The sequence below is a fragment of the Embiotoca jacksoni genome, unplaced genomic scaffold (assembly GCF_022577435.1).
Source record: "Embiotoca jacksoni isolate LCO1_2020_lvr unplaced genomic scaffold, fEmbJac1.0.p SCAF_2, whole genome shotgun sequence".
NCBI classification, from domain to species: Eukaryota; Metazoa; Chordata; class Actinopteri; family Embiotocidae; genus Embiotoca; species Embiotoca jacksoni.
The window spans coordinates 10,534,859-10,549,609 of NW_027185340.1; the positions used below are offsets into that span (position 1 = coordinate 10,534,859).

The 14,751-nt window shown below is 49.1% G+C and overlaps 1 protein-coding gene across 2 annotated transcripts in view; it reads left to right on the forward strand.

The window, feature by feature from the left end:
* ttn.2 (titin, tandem duplicate 2) overlaps positions 1–14,751 on the forward strand; it is a 185,012-nt gene that overhangs the window by 125,239 nt on the left and 45,022 nt on the right. For both annotated transcript variants that reach the window (XM_069154449.1, XM_069154450.1), the window contains 27 exons: positions 65–346; positions 482–781; positions 1,016–1,309; positions 1,484–3,488; positions 3,627–4,314; positions 4,445–4,709; positions 4,888–5,214; positions 5,325–5,609; positions 5,700–5,999; positions 6,089–6,391; positions 6,526–6,801; positions 6,923–7,222; positions 7,305–7,607; positions 7,958–8,257; positions 8,347–8,634; positions 8,730–9,032; positions 9,309–9,611; positions 9,693–9,998; positions 10,145–10,432; positions 10,873–11,163; positions 11,432–11,719; positions 11,837–12,424; positions 12,564–12,668; positions 12,756–12,953; positions 13,181–13,477; positions 13,636–14,223; positions 14,379–14,681. In XM_069154449.1, the coding sequence (XP_069010550.1) occupies positions 65–346; positions 482–781; positions 1,016–1,309; positions 1,484–3,488; positions 3,627–4,314; positions 4,445–4,709; positions 4,888–5,214; positions 5,325–5,609; positions 5,700–5,999; positions 6,089–6,391; positions 6,526–6,801; positions 6,923–7,222; positions 7,305–7,607; positions 7,958–8,257; positions 8,347–8,634; positions 8,730–9,032; positions 9,309–9,611; positions 9,693–9,998; positions 10,145–10,432; positions 10,873–11,163; positions 11,432–11,719; positions 11,837–12,424; positions 12,564–12,668; positions 12,756–12,953; positions 13,181–13,477; positions 13,636–14,223; positions 14,379–14,681 (10,374 nt within the window). The remainder of the gene's footprint in view (positions 1–64; positions 347–481; positions 782–1,015; positions 1,310–1,483; positions 3,489–3,626; positions 4,315–4,444; positions 4,710–4,887; positions 5,215–5,324; positions 5,610–5,699; positions 6,000–6,088; positions 6,392–6,525; positions 6,802–6,922; positions 7,223–7,304; positions 7,608–7,957; positions 8,258–8,346; positions 8,635–8,729; positions 9,033–9,308; positions 9,612–9,692; positions 9,999–10,144; positions 10,433–10,872; positions 11,164–11,431; positions 11,720–11,836; positions 12,425–12,563; positions 12,669–12,755; positions 12,954–13,180; positions 13,478–13,635; positions 14,224–14,378; positions 14,682–14,751) is intronic.

A 14,751-nucleotide genomic window follows, 5' to 3' on the forward strand; every position in this document is an offset into this window, starting at 1 on the left:
TTCAAAGCGATGCAAGTGTTGATAACCAGTTCTGACCTTCCTCCACATCTCTGTCGCCCTTCAGAGCCTCCAGAGTTGATTCTGGATGCCGGAATGACTCGAGAGGTGAAGGCCATGGCCGGCACTCATATCACTCTGATGGCCGCCATCAAAGGCGTCCCATTCCCCACCGTCGCCTGGAAAAAGAACGAAGCAGAAGTCCCCACCCGGTCCGACATTGAAACCAACCAGGCCGGCACAAAGCTGGAAATAAGGTTCTGCAACCGGGACGACTGTGGAGACTACACTCTAACTGTGGAGAACCCAGCCGGATCCAAGACCGTCACCTGCACCGTACTGGTCCTCAGTAAGTGTTGCGTCATTTTTAGACATTATTAGACAGAAGACTGCAGATGTAGACAGGAGACGAGGCACCATGTCCTGCCCCTAATGACGGTTCAGGCTCAACACTTCTGTGATGGTCCTTGTATGTTTCCTTCAGACAAACCTGGCCCCATCCAGCACCTCCGAGTGTCTGACATCAGGAGTGACTCCGCCTACCTCTCCTGGAAGGACCCAGAGGACAATGGTGGTGCTCGCATCACCAACTTTGTGGTAGAGAAGAAAGACACAGCATCCACTCAGTGGGTCCCTGTCTGCTCCACATCCAAGAAACGCAGCATGATGCTCAAGCACCTGATGGAGGGCATGTCCTACATGTTCAGAGTTGCTGCTGAAAACCAGTACGGCCGCAGCGAATACGTTGAGACGCCGAAGGCTATCAAGGCAATGAACCCACTCTGTGAGTAACCACCCAGTGAATATTTAACCAGCAGATTTATGTGTATTATATCAAACGTTGAGATCTGTAGTGTGAATGTACTCAATGTTTTAGTAGGCAAAGATGTGATGAGGAGATTTTGTACAAACACTCCAATTAAAAATAATTTATTACCTGGGAATACATCTCGTGTAAGGCCAGGGAAGACAGTGTCTATGTTGTAAATTCTTTACTACGTCTGTTTTGTCCCTCTAGTCCCTCCTGGTCCTCCCAAAGACCTGCACCATGACGATGTAGACAAGACGGAGGTGTGGTTGGTCTGGAACTGGCCTGATCGCAACGGTGGAAGTGAGATCACAGGCTTCCTGGTGGAGTATCAGGAAGAGGGAGAAAGGGAGTGGGACGAGTGGAAGACCGTCAGCATCCCTGAGAGTCATGTGACTGGCCTGGAGGAGGGAAAGACCTACCGCTTCAGAGTGAGGGCAGAGAACGCCATTGGCCTCAGCAGACCTGACACCACCGTGCCCATCCTCTGCCAGGAGAAACTCGGTAGGTTGCAGGACCAAACCCATTACGTACATGACCTCTGTGGGAATCCACTTCAGCAAATGAATGTGTCTTGAACTGGTCCTTGGCTTTAGTGGATCCACCTGTTCTGTAAACTGTTTCCGTGTTTCTGAATATAATGATGTTGGGTAACCTCCTCCGTCTGCTTGTCCACAGTGCCTCCAATTGTGGAGGTGGATGTTAAGTTCACTGAAGGCATCATCGTGAAGGCCGGCACCACCATCAGGCTGCCAGCTATAATGAGAGGAATCCCTGTCCCCACTGCCAAGTGGTGCATCGAAGGCGAGGAGATCACCAGCGAAGGCAACATCAAGATCGACACTGACAACTTCTCCACTGTGCTCAGCATTAATGAGTGCACCAGGAACCACACTGGTACATACTTGCTCACCGTCTCCAATCCAGCAGGAACAAAGACAGTGGCCTTGAACGTTACTGTCCTGGATGTTCCCGCTGCTCCCATTGGACCTGCCAACATCCTGGAGATCACTCCGGACTCCATGACAATTGAATGGCGTCCTCCCAAGGACGATGGTGGCAGCCCTGTCACCAACTACATTGTGGAGAAGAGAGAGTCCAACAAAGAGACCTGGGGAGGTGTTAGCTCGGGCAGCCTCAACACCGAGCTCAAGATCACCCGCCTGCAGAAGGGAGCGGAGTATGTGATTCGCATTTGTGCTGTGAACAAGATGGGCATCGGTGCCCCTCTAGAGACCAAGCCCACTGTCGCCGAGCACACCTTCATGCCTCCCAGTCAGCCTGGTAAGCCACAGCCGTCCGATGTCTCTGAGGACTCCGTTATGCTCGGCTGGACCATGCCCCTGTCTGATGGTGGCAGCCAGATCACTGGCTACATCATCGAGCGCAGACACATGGGAGGAAAGTGGATTCGTGTCAACAAGACACCTTGCAAGGACTTGAGATACAGAGTCCTGGGTCTCTATGAGGGCAGTGAGTACGAGTTCAGAGTGTTTGCTGAGAATATTGCTGGCTACAGCGGCCCCTCTCCCATCTCTGACCCCTGCAAGCCCTGCAGACCCATCTCCGTCCCAGGTCCCCCTGTCAACCCTAAAGTTAAAGACTACAGCAAGACCACCGCTGACCTGGTGTGGACCAAACCTAACAAGGACGGTGGCAGCCCCATCCTGGGCTACACCGTGGAGGTGAAGAAAGATGATACTGAGGAATGGAAAAAGGCAAACCTGGATGACTTCATCAAAAATTGTGCATACAGGGTGAAGGGTCTAGAGGAGGGCATGACTTACAGATTCAGAGTCCTTGCCTCTAACATGATTGGAGATGGAGAGCCCAGAGAAATCCCAGACTCCATCACTGCTCAGGACATCCTCATCCCTCCTGAGATCGAGATGGAGGTCACGTGCCGTGAACGTGTCACTGTGCGTGTTGGACACAACATCAACATTATCGGCTACATCAGGGCTCGCCCTGATGCTGAAGTGATTTGGTCAAAGGAGGAGACCATTCTGGAGAACAACAAACGGGTCACCATCATTCAGAACCTCCCTGTGCTCCACCTGAGAATCAAGGAAGCCACCAGAGCTGATCACGGCAAATATATCCTGAAGGCTTCAAATGAGGGGGGCGAGGCTTCTTGCACCATCACAGTCAATGTACTCGACCGCCCCAGCCACTGCCAGAACCTGCATGTGACCTACGCCACCAAAGACTCATGCATGATCAACTGGGAGACCCCCAAGGACAATGGTGGATCGGAGATCACCAACTACATCGTGGAGTGCCGTGAGCCCAGCGTTAGCATGTGGTCTATGATCTCCTCTAACTGCACCAATCGCAAGATCAAGACCAAGATGATGGAAGGCCATGAGTATCTGTTCCGCGTCTGTGCTGAGAACAAGATAGGACCAGGACCCACCGTGGAGACCAAGACCCCTCTGCTGGCCATTGACCCCATTGAGATGCCTGGTGAGCCTGAGAAATTCAGAGCCACTGACATTGGTAAAAACTACGTCCATCTGAAATGGAGGAAGCCTGACTACGATGGTGGCAGCCCCAATCTCTCCTACAACCTGGAGTGCAAAGCCAAAGATGCTGAGAAGTGGGAGAAACTCAACACAAGCACTCTTACAGACACCTTCTTCCTGGCTGACAAGTGTGTGGAAAACCAGACATACACCTTCAGGTGGGTTACTGCATTCTTACATCTAAAGTCCTGTTTGTTCTGCTGCGTGTTTACATGCTCAGGAATGGTGCTCTTTGAGTATTACACAGTCTAATCTAGATTACCCTTAGGTAATAATTCTTATCTTTTGTTATGCAGGGTCCAGACCGTCAATGAAGGAGGTGAGAGTGCCTGGGTGAAACTTGTTGATATTCTGGTGAGGGAGGAGATCCAGAAGCCCGTCATTGACCTGAAGTTGGCTGGGACTCTGACGGTGAAGTCTGGAGAGTCGGTCCGAATTGAGGCGGGCCTCAGAGGAAAGCCCCAGCCTGAGGTCAAATGGACCAAAGACAAGGCAGTTGGAGACAACCCCAGAATCAGCTACGAAACTGGCCCTGACTACTCCAAGTTCCTTCTGACCAAGTCCAGACGCACTGACACTGGAAAGTATATCATTACTGCCACCAACGCGGCTGGCACCTTCACGGCATATGCCAATATTAACGTCCTGGATGTCCCCGGCCCAGTGAGGAACCTGAGGGTCACCGGCATTGGAGCCGACAAGTGCAGAGTGGTGTGGGACGTTCCAGAGGATGAGGGAGGCTGCGAGGTAGACAGCTACATCCTGGAGAAATGCGAGACAAGGCGGATGGTCTGGTCCACGTACTCAGCATTTGTGGTCACACCGTACTGCAACATCACTCGTCTGGTGGAGGGCAACGAGTATATCTTCAGAGTGAGGGCAGAGAACAAGATGGGAACCGGCCCTGCCATGGAGAGCAGGCCTATAACTGTCAAGACTCAGTTCAACAAACCTGGACCCCCCGAAATCCCCGACGTCACCAAGGTAACTAAAATAGGTCCAGTTTTATAGATGTGAAAATCATTTCAGCCCGGTATCTGCTCCTACACCAGTATGAGTGTACCTCGTAAAACTTGTTCCTCTGTTACACACTGTTGATATTTTTGTGATGCAGGTGAGTAAAGATGAGATGACTGTGGTTTGGGCTCCTCCTGAGAATGATGGAGGAAAGTCAATCACTGGCTACATCCTGGAGAGAAAAGAGAAGAGGGCAGTGCGTTGGGTGCCTTGCACCAAGAGCTCCATCTCTGAGAGACGCATGAAAGTCACCAACCTGATTGCAAACCACGAGTACCAGTTCAGGGTGAAGGCCGAGAATGAGGTTGGCCTCGGAGAACCCAGCAAACCCTGCAGACCTGTTGCAGCCAAAGATCCTATTGGTGAGTTTACAGCTGATGTCACAGCTCAGTTTATATCTGTGTGTTCACATTTGTGCTCGAGCCGAGAAACGCGCTATTTATATGAACCCAAAGAAAGTCTAAGACTTGACTGGTCGCTCCGACTCTTTTAGTGTTCCAATATTTGCAATGAGCTTTGCTTTGTTGTCTCTACCTGCAGAGCCACCTGGCCCCCCTTCATACCTGAAGGTGGGTGACAGCACCAAGACCTCTATCACCCTGACCTGGTCTAAACCCGTGTACGATGGTGGCGCCCCCATCATCTGCTACAGCCTGGACCTGAGGCTGAAGACTGACGCAGACCCCGAGAAGCCCTCAGAGGGCTGGAAGAGAATTGATACCCATGGCCCATTGGTGCTCACAGAGTTCACCATCAACCAGTTAGATGAGAAGCTGGAGTACGATTTCAAGGTGTCCGCCCAAAACCAGGTGGGCTGGGGACGCCACGCCTACTTGAAGGAGGCAGTGTCCCCCAAGGAGATCCTGGGTAAGAATGAGCAGAAAGCGCCTCAGTAAATCTATGATATTACACAACATTGTAACTGTTGACAACACTCACACAACGACCTCATCATCAATGTGTTTTCATAACAACAGAGGCTCCAGAAATTGACCTGGACGCCAGTCTGAGGAAAGGCCTGGCCGTCAGGGCTGGCTGTCCAATCAGACTTTTTGCTGTGATCAGAGGAAGGCCCGCCCCCAAGGTTACCTGGAAGCGCCTGGGTGTAGACAATGTGATCCGTCGCGGCCATGTGGACCAGGTTGACACAATGTCCTTCCTGGTGATCCCCGAGAGCACCAGAGAGGATTCTGGGAAATACTCCCTTACTCTTTCCAATTCAGCTGGAGAGAAAGCCATCTTTGTCCGCGTTAAGGTCCTCGGTGAGGAGCAAGAAAATAATTAACACTTTTTACAAATTTTCCTCTGATAAGGAAACTGTTTGATTGAAATGATTCTTAAATTCTCCACAGACACTCCGGGACCCGTCGGTGGCCTCGACGCTACTAACGTTACCAAGACGACCGCTCAACTCTCCTGGTTGCCAGCAGAAAACGACGGAGGCAGCCCCATCACCAACTACATTGTGGAGAAACGAGAGGTAGATAGGAAGACCTGGACCAAGTGCTCAGAGGACCTGAAGAAGACCAGCTTCAAGGTGACCAACATGACGCCTGGCATCGAGTACTACTTCAGAGTCATGGCCTGCAACAAGTACGGCATTGGAGTTCCTCAGGACTCACCCAGGTCCTACTTGGCTGTTGACCCAATCAGTGAGTGTCACCACAGGCTGTGAATAAAGTTGAACAAGTTGACCCGGCTTTGTTTGTTCCTCCTGACCCCTGCTGTGTGTTGCATCCAGGTGAGCCCGACCCTCCGAAGAAGATGGACGTGTTGGAGATCACCAAGAACAGCGCCACACTGGGCTGGTTGAAGCCGCTCAGAGATGGAGGAGCCAAGATCAACGGTTATGTGGTGGATTACCAGGAGGAGGGTGCACCCGAGGACAAGTGGACACCTTACTCTGTGATCAAAGACCTGACCATTGTGGTGGTTGGCTTGAAAGAAGGAACCAAGTACAAGTTCAGGGTGGCAGCCAGGAACTCAGTGGGGGTCAGCCTGGCCCGAGAGGCAGAAGGAGTGTTTGAGGTCAAAGAACAGCTCAGTGAGTGGACCCACCTCAAAATCAACCTCACTCTAATGCAGATGATACTTACTGAAATATTCAACTTAAAAAGAACAAGTTGAAATCCCCTCTGAAACAATGAAGTCATTCTTTATGCTTCTTCTTCCTCTCAGTGGCTCCCAAAATCATCATGCCAGACATCGTGACGGTCAGAGCTGGATCTAAGATGGTGATTGAGGCCATCGTGGCAGGTAAACCCGCTCCCTTCTGCAAGTGGAAGCAGGGCAGCGAGGACGTGTTGACCTCCGACCGGCTGTCTATCGTAAAGACGCTGACCACCTGCACACTTATCATCAAGAACGTGAACAGAATGGACAGCGGCTACTACAGTCTGTCGGTTGAGAACAGCACCGGCAAGATCAGTCAGATCCTCCGAGTCATCGTCATGGGTCAGTTACAACAACGGACGTGTTAAAGCTGCTGCTTCTTGAAAACACGTCGCTAATAATTCAAATGTGAATGATAATTAGGAGATAATTGCTTCGGTGTATATCTATCATTGTGTTGCAGACATCCCCGGACCTCCAGAAGCTCCTCTAGAGATCACGGAGCTGGACGTTGACGCCTGCACGCTGCTCTGGAACTCCCCACAGGAGGACGGCGGCAGCAACATTACCAACTACATTGTGGAGAAGTGTGACGTCAGCCAGGGTGACTGGGTCACCGTGTCCACGTCCTGCACCAAGACCAGCTTCAGAATGACCAAACTGACAACTGGAAAAGAGTATGCCTTCCGAGTCCGCGCAGAGAACAGGTTTGGCATCTCTGAGCCCATCTACTCTGAGAAGATGATTGCCCGACATCCATTTGGTGAGATTTTGCCTTTCAATATGCATTACTGCTTCTCAGCATTCCAGGTATGACATGATGTGTTAATTGTTTTGGCCTAAAGATCCTCCCAGTGAGCCCAGAAACCTGCAGATCAACAAGATCAACAGGGATTTCGTCATCCTGTCGTGGGAGCGTCCCAGCAGCGATGGCGGCAGCCCCATCAGCGGATACTGCATTGAAAAGAAGGAGAGAAACAGCCTCCTCTGGGTGAAGGCCAATGAGTCTGTGGTCAAAGCCACGCAGTACACCTGCACAGGCCTGATCGAAGGTCTGGAGTACACCTTCAGGGTGTCAGCAAACAACATGGCTGGACAGGGCAAACCCTGCAAACAGACCGACTTCATCACCGCCAGGACTGCTGTTGGTACGAAAAGCTGAGCACGTCACGATTTACTCATGATTTACTTGTAAAATCACAGAACATTGGGCTAATTTTCATTTTTTTTTTGTTAAGTGTTTATCTCATGATCACCGGCTTAAACACATCTTTTCTTGACATATTAAGAACATCAAGTCACAATGATGTTTTCCAGTCTGTGTCTCCACCTAAGTTATGGATGTAATTCTGAACAGCCAGCCTGAAGCCTTATTACTGGGATTAAATATTTTGTTTTGATGCCAACAACACCAAACCTGCACTCTTTTACACTCAGTCTCATCGTTCCATATTCAAACAGCATTGCGAATCAACAACCCTTTGTTTTCTTCATCCAGACCCACCAGGGAAACCAGAGCCGATGGATGTGACCAAGAACTCTGTATCATTGGTCTGGAATCGTTCCAAGCACGATGGTGGCAGCAAGCTGATTGGCTACTACGTGGAATACACAAAGCTTCCAGAGAACAAGTGGACTCGCTGCAATGCCAACTGCATGAACATCCAGAAAGAGAGCTACGTAGTGACCGGCCTGGAGGAGGGTCAACAGTACCAGTTTAGGGTCCTTGCCAAGACCGCCGTCAACATCAGCCTGCCGTCCGAGCTGTCCGACCCCATTCCTGTCATCGCAGAGAACGGTACAACTCTGCACACCCATTAAATTATGTTTGACAAATTAAATCACTGACAAGTGATGATAAAATTTCTTTCTTTTCCTCCTGTGCAGTCGTTCCTCGCGTGGATCTGGGACTCAACATGAAGAACCTGATCGTGGTGAAAGCCGGAGACAACGTCTTCCTGGATGCCGAGGTGTTTGGCAAGCCACTGCCCAAGGTGAGCTGGAAGAGAAACGGAGCACCTTTGGTCCTCGCCGAGGGAATGAAGATGTCCCAGAAGAAACACCGTCACCTGCTGGACCTCTACTCCGTCACCAGGAAGGAGTCTGGAGACTACACCATCACAGCTGAAAACATCAACGGCACCAAGTACGCCACCATCAAGGTCAAAGTATTGGGTAAGTTGTATTTAATACTATTTTTTTTTTTGCCAGTACACAAGCATTTTACATGTTCAGACAAAGAGACTTACCTTCAACCATTTCCCCTGCAGACAAACCAGGTCCTCCAGCTTCAGTGAAAATCAGTAAGGTGTTTGCTGACCGTGTTAAAATGCGATGGGAGCCCCCACAGGCAGACGGCGGCTCTGAAATCACCAACTACATCATTGAGAAGCGTGAGACCAGCAGGGCCAACTGGGCGCTGGTCACCTCCAACCTTCACAGACACATGACCGACTGCTCAGTGGAAAAACTCATTGAGGGACACGAATACCAGTTCAGAGTCAGTGCTGAGAACCAGTATGGTGTGGGAGACCCCGTAATGACGGACGCTGTCATGGTCAAGAACCCGTACGGTAAGAAAACCGCGCTGATGCCCATTGGACAAGTAAGACCAATGTCCACTACAACTAAAAAGAAAAATCAAATGTTACCCTGGCCATGGTTGGAGAAATTGAAATGACAAAAATTATGTATGACTGGAATGGCATCTTTACTTTTAGAAGTTTTCTACCTCGTTTTAGTTAAACTTGAGTTTGGTCGTTTGTAACTAAAAATTGTATTAACCGGAACACATTCTGGCTGATGATGACATAATATAAACTCTGATGGGAGATTATCTTGTCTATCAGATGTTCCTGGTCCATGTGAGCCGCCCGTCATCACCAACATTATGAAGGACTCCATGACAGTCAGCTGGAAGGCCCCAGCTAATGATGGCAAGGCTACTATCCTGGGCTACATGGTGGAGAAACGTGAGGCCACGGAGTTGACCTGGGCCAAGGTCAACCGCAAGCCGGTCATCGATAGGACCATCAGGGCCGTTCAGCTGACCGAGGGCTCTGAGTACGAGTTCAGAGTCATTGCCCTGAACAAGGCCGGTCTGGGCAAACCCAGCGACGCATCCAACGCTGCATTGGCTGTTGACCCCGTCTGTGAGTATCTGCTTTAAAACAACGCTTTGTAAATGAAGCTAAAAGGCTTCAGACATTTAATTCACACATATAATTTATCAGATCCTCCAGGCCCGCCTGCCTTCCCCAAAGTGGTGGACTCTACCAAGAGCTCCATCAGCCTCAGCTGGACCAAACCAGCGTATGACGGCGGCTGTGAGATCAACGGATACCTGGTGGAGTGCAAGCGAGCCAACGCCGAGGACTGGACCAAGTGCAATGTCCCGAAAAAACTGCAGGCCACCAAATTCCTGGTGACGGGCCTGATGGACAACACTGAGTACCAATTCAGAGTCATGGCTGTCAATAAGATCGGCTACAGCGAGCCCAGCGAGGTCCCTGGAAACCACATGGCCAAAGCCATCCTGAGTACATTCCCTTCTTCTTTATTAAATCGCTTTATTTACAGTAGATAAATAGTCTGTAAGCATGAAGTCAGGTCAATCAAATAAAACATGAAGAATGTAGAACTGACTGAAGTTATTAAGCACGTAAGTCTCCTGTCTCTCCTCCAGTCGCTCCTGAGGCCGAGTTAAGCGCTGACCTCAGAAAGGCTTTAGTTCTGCGAGCCGGCGTCACCATGAGGCTCTACGTGCCACTGAGAGGCCGCCCGGCGCCGAAGGTGACGTGGACGAAGGTGGACGCCAACCTGAAGGAGAGACAGGGCCTGCTAATCAAGACTTCGGAGTGGGATACCCTACTGATGATTGAGGACATCAACAGATACGACGCTGGCAAATACATCCTGTCATTGGAGAACAGTAGCGGCTCCAAGAGCTACACCATCATAGTGAAGGTCCTCGGTAAGAGCTCCTGTCATTGGCAACATGGACACACAGCCAGTAGGCTTGGGTTTGATATACTAAATGTGAAAAGAAATCCAGACCTCTAGATTCAAAGCAAACTGAATCTGGTTGAAAAGCTTTGTCACTGATTGATCATAGCTCAGAGTAGGTCAGGTCCTTTTATGAACCTGCAACACATTGAAATACAGTTGTTAAAACAATGGTTATATTAGTCACCTAAAAAGTTTAACCAAATGTAGTGTGGTTTTAGCCTCATGTATCATTTGAATATGATTGTTCTTAAAAAATAGAGTTGTGATGTTAAGAAAAGGTTGATAAAAAACATTGTATGTACGTATGTATAAGCTAACCTTACATGTGCTCCTACGACCTGATTTGTGTCTCAGTTCAGTTCACAAATCTCTGAGCTACAGATACCGCTTCGCCTCCCCACTCAGATTCTCCTGGACCACCTGTGAACCTGATCGTGAAAGAGACATCCCGGAGTCATGCCTGTATCACCTGGGACGCCCCACTGATTGATGGCGGCAGCCCAGTCAAGAGCTACGTCGTGGAAAAACGTTTGGCTGAGAGGAAGGCCTGGACCTGTGTGTCAGCAGAGTGCCTCAAGATCTCCTTCAGGATTACCAACCTGGAGGGTGGACAGGCCTACTGCTTCAGAGTGTTGGCTGAAAATGCCTACGGCATCGGAGAGGGCTGTGAGACTGCTGGCAGCGTCCGAGCCTCAGGTAGCCACATGCTGTTGTCTTTTCATTTGACTCAATCTTTTATAACTCAGTATGGAACAACAGGCTACAATGGTTTATTTGATAAAGTGACATACTCAAACCATTATTCATTCATTTATTTATTTTGTTGGCCCGAAAGTAATCAAATTAAAAAATTGTATTAGTATCATCAGATTAAATAACCAGCATATGTTCATGAATTTAGTGTCCTCAAATGTAGCTACAACTGGACTGAAAACCACAAAACCCATCTCTCCTCCCTCTTCAGAGCAACCTGGTCCAGTAGTCGATTTCAAAGCCCAGAAAACTACCAAGGACTCCATCACCCTGGGCTGGAAGAAGCCCATCAGCGACGGTGGCAGCTACGTTAACGCTTACATCCTGGAGCAGAGTGAAGGCCAGGAGAAGTGGAAGCAGATATTTAGGGGCAAGAACACAACTCACACCATCAGTGAGCTGACCGATGGCAAGGAGTATTCGTTCCGGGTCAAGGCGCTCAACGAGTCAGGAGAGGGACCACCCACTGAGCTCGCTGCTGTTGCCAAAGACCAGTTTGGTAAGGAATCAGCCTGATCAGAACATCACGCCAGATGTTGTTATTTATACTTGCTTGTTTTTAAAGAGCATAAAATTCTTGCTGAAACTATTTTCTGATGAGTTCTTTGGATTTCAGTGCTGCCTGACTGCAACTTGAGTGCTCTACATGACGGCTGCTGCGTGGTGAAAGAAGGAAGCACCACACGTGTCAACATCCCCATCATCGGAGTGCCCAACCCCACTGCAACCTGGAAGAAGGGTGACGTGGGGCTTGGTGATACTGGCCGCATGTGCATTGAGGCATCCCAAGGTATCACCACCCTGCTGATCAGAGACTGCCAGAGAGGAGATGCTGACACCTACATTATAAACATCAGAAACTGCGCCGGCTCAAAGGATTGCAAGTTCCAGCTGAAGGTGGTCGGCAAGCCCGGCATCTGCACAGGACCCATCAAGTTTGATGAGATTACTGCAGATGGCATCACCCTGGAGTGGGGACCACCCAAAGACGATGGTGGTGCAGAGGTGTCCAACTACATTGTGGAGAAGAGAAGGACAACGGACAACAAGTGGGCCACAGTGGCTTCAGCCATCCAGAAGACCACCATGAGGGTGATCAGGCTCCACGATGGAATAGAGTATATCTTCAGAGTGTTCGCTGAGAACAAATACGGGGTTGGAGAGTATCTGAGGTCTGACGCAGTCATCGCCCAGCATCCATTCAGTGAGTACCACTCTGCTAACTAATACCAATCAAATAGTTCAAGCGTTGGATATCGTTTGTTGTTAATTATTGTGCTTTAAGTAGATAGTCCCCTTTCAGAACCTTAGATTTTATTTATAATATTTACTGCTTCCTCTAGATGTGCCCGAGGCACCTGCTCCTCCAGAAATCGTGAGCATCCGTCATGAGTTGGCCATCTTGACTTGGGCTGATCCAAAGGACACTGGTGGCTCCCCAATTACTGGTAAGAGACTGTGATGGATATCTGTTTGTAGTAAAGCATGAGAAAATAGCAACAACCTTGACCCACTGATTTTGTGTTTTTCTTTAGGATATCACATAGAGTTTAAGGAGAGGAACAGTCTGATGTGGAAACGAGCCAGTAAAACTCCCCTGAGAGTGAAGGAGTGCAGAGTCACTGGCCTGGTAGAAGGACTGGAGTACGAGTTCAGGGTGATGGCCATGAACATGGCTGGTCTTGGAAAGGCCAGCAGGGTCACTGAGGCTGTGGTTGCCCTGGATCCTATTGGTGAGTCCACTGCTTTGGGATTTATTTATTTTAATTTGAGGACAAATTCTCCTCTGGCAACTTTACACTTTTCATTACAATGCTGAAATAATTGGGTGGAGAGATTTGCTGTTGTGATCTGAATTTCTAATATCTTGTTTATGGTTTGTTTGTGTTGTGATTTGCCGCTATATAAATAAAATTGAATTGAATTTGAACACCTTGTGTGACCCTTTGTGTTCTGTCAGATCCTCCTGGTAAGCCTGAAGTGATCAACGTTACCAGGAACACAGTCACTCTGATTTGGACTCCTCCCAAATATGATGGTGGCTACAAGATTACTGGCTACATGGTGGAGAAGCTTGAGGCCGGCGGTAAGGCCTGGATGAAGGCCAATCATGTCAACGTCCAGGGCTGTGCTTTCACTGTCCCTGACCTGACAGAGGGATCCCAGTACCAGTTTATAATCAGGGCCAAGAATGCTGCTGGTGCTATCAGTGTTGCTTCAGAGTCCACTGAGCTTCTGACCTGCAAAGATGAGTACGGTAAGCTGAGTGGGAAAGTCATTTGGGTAGTTCACACTGCAGATTCTTGACATTGAAGTTAAGTCTTACAAACATCTCGTCCTAAAAGTCATTGTTATGAAATTGAATTGATGAAGGATGTCAACAGTACACTCAACTGTCTCCCATCTTCTCTGTAGAGCCCCCAACTATCACTATTGACCCAGACATGAAGGACGGTGTATCAGTCAGGGCAGGAGACACAATCATGGTCTCAGCCTCCAAGATTTTGGGCAAACCTCCACCCACTGCGGTCTGGTCCAAGGGAGGCCGCGAGTTCAAGAACTCTGACATCGTCACTGTCACCAGCACCCCCACTTCCTCCACTCTGGCTATTAAGTACGCAAGCCGGAAGAACACAGGAGAGTACACCATCACCGCCAGCAACCCCTTCGGCATTAAGGAAGAACACGTGAAGGTGAAGGTTTTAGATGTGCCTGGACCTCCAGGCCCCATCGAGGCCAGTAACATTTCAGCTGAGAAGTGTACTCTTACCTGGCTGCCACCAGAGGAGGATGGAGGCTGCTCCATCAAGTCCTACATCCTTGAGAAGAGAGAGACCAGCCGCCTGCAGTGGACCAAGCTAGCTGAAAATGTCGTGGACTGCAGATATACAGCCAGCAAACTGATCAAGGGCAACGAGTACATCTTCAGAGTGTCTGCTTTGAATCAGTATGGCACTGGAGACTCAAGCCAGTCTGGTCCAGTCAAAATGGTTGACAGTTTCCGTAAGTTTTTACAGTTCTATGGTTTTTATTCATGAATGAAAATGATTAAAATAATATAAAGCCAAATTTCCATTTAGCCACAGGATTAAAAAAAAATCCTTTGAGATAAAAAGCTATAACTGACAAAAATGTTATTGCACATTTTGTTTTCCCAGGACCACCAGGTCCACCCTCAACCCCAGAGATTGACAACGTCAGTAGGAATGCTGTCACCATTTCATGGAAGAGACCAGCACAGGATGGGGGAAGTGACATTAGAGGATATTGTGTACAGAGAAAAGAGAGGAAAGGAATGAGATGGGTGAGAGCCTGTAAGAGGACAGTCCCTGACCTGCGCTTTAAGGTGCAAGGCCTGAGTGAGGGAGTAGAGTATGAGTTTAGAGTCACTGCTGAGAATAAGGCTGGATTCGGGGAGCCAAGTGAGCCATCACACCCTGTGATGACCAAGGACATTGTGTGTAAGTAAACCTGGTCTTCTCACATATAATTTTTGAAACAAAAACAGAAAGTGCCCATCAAGCTTCCTTG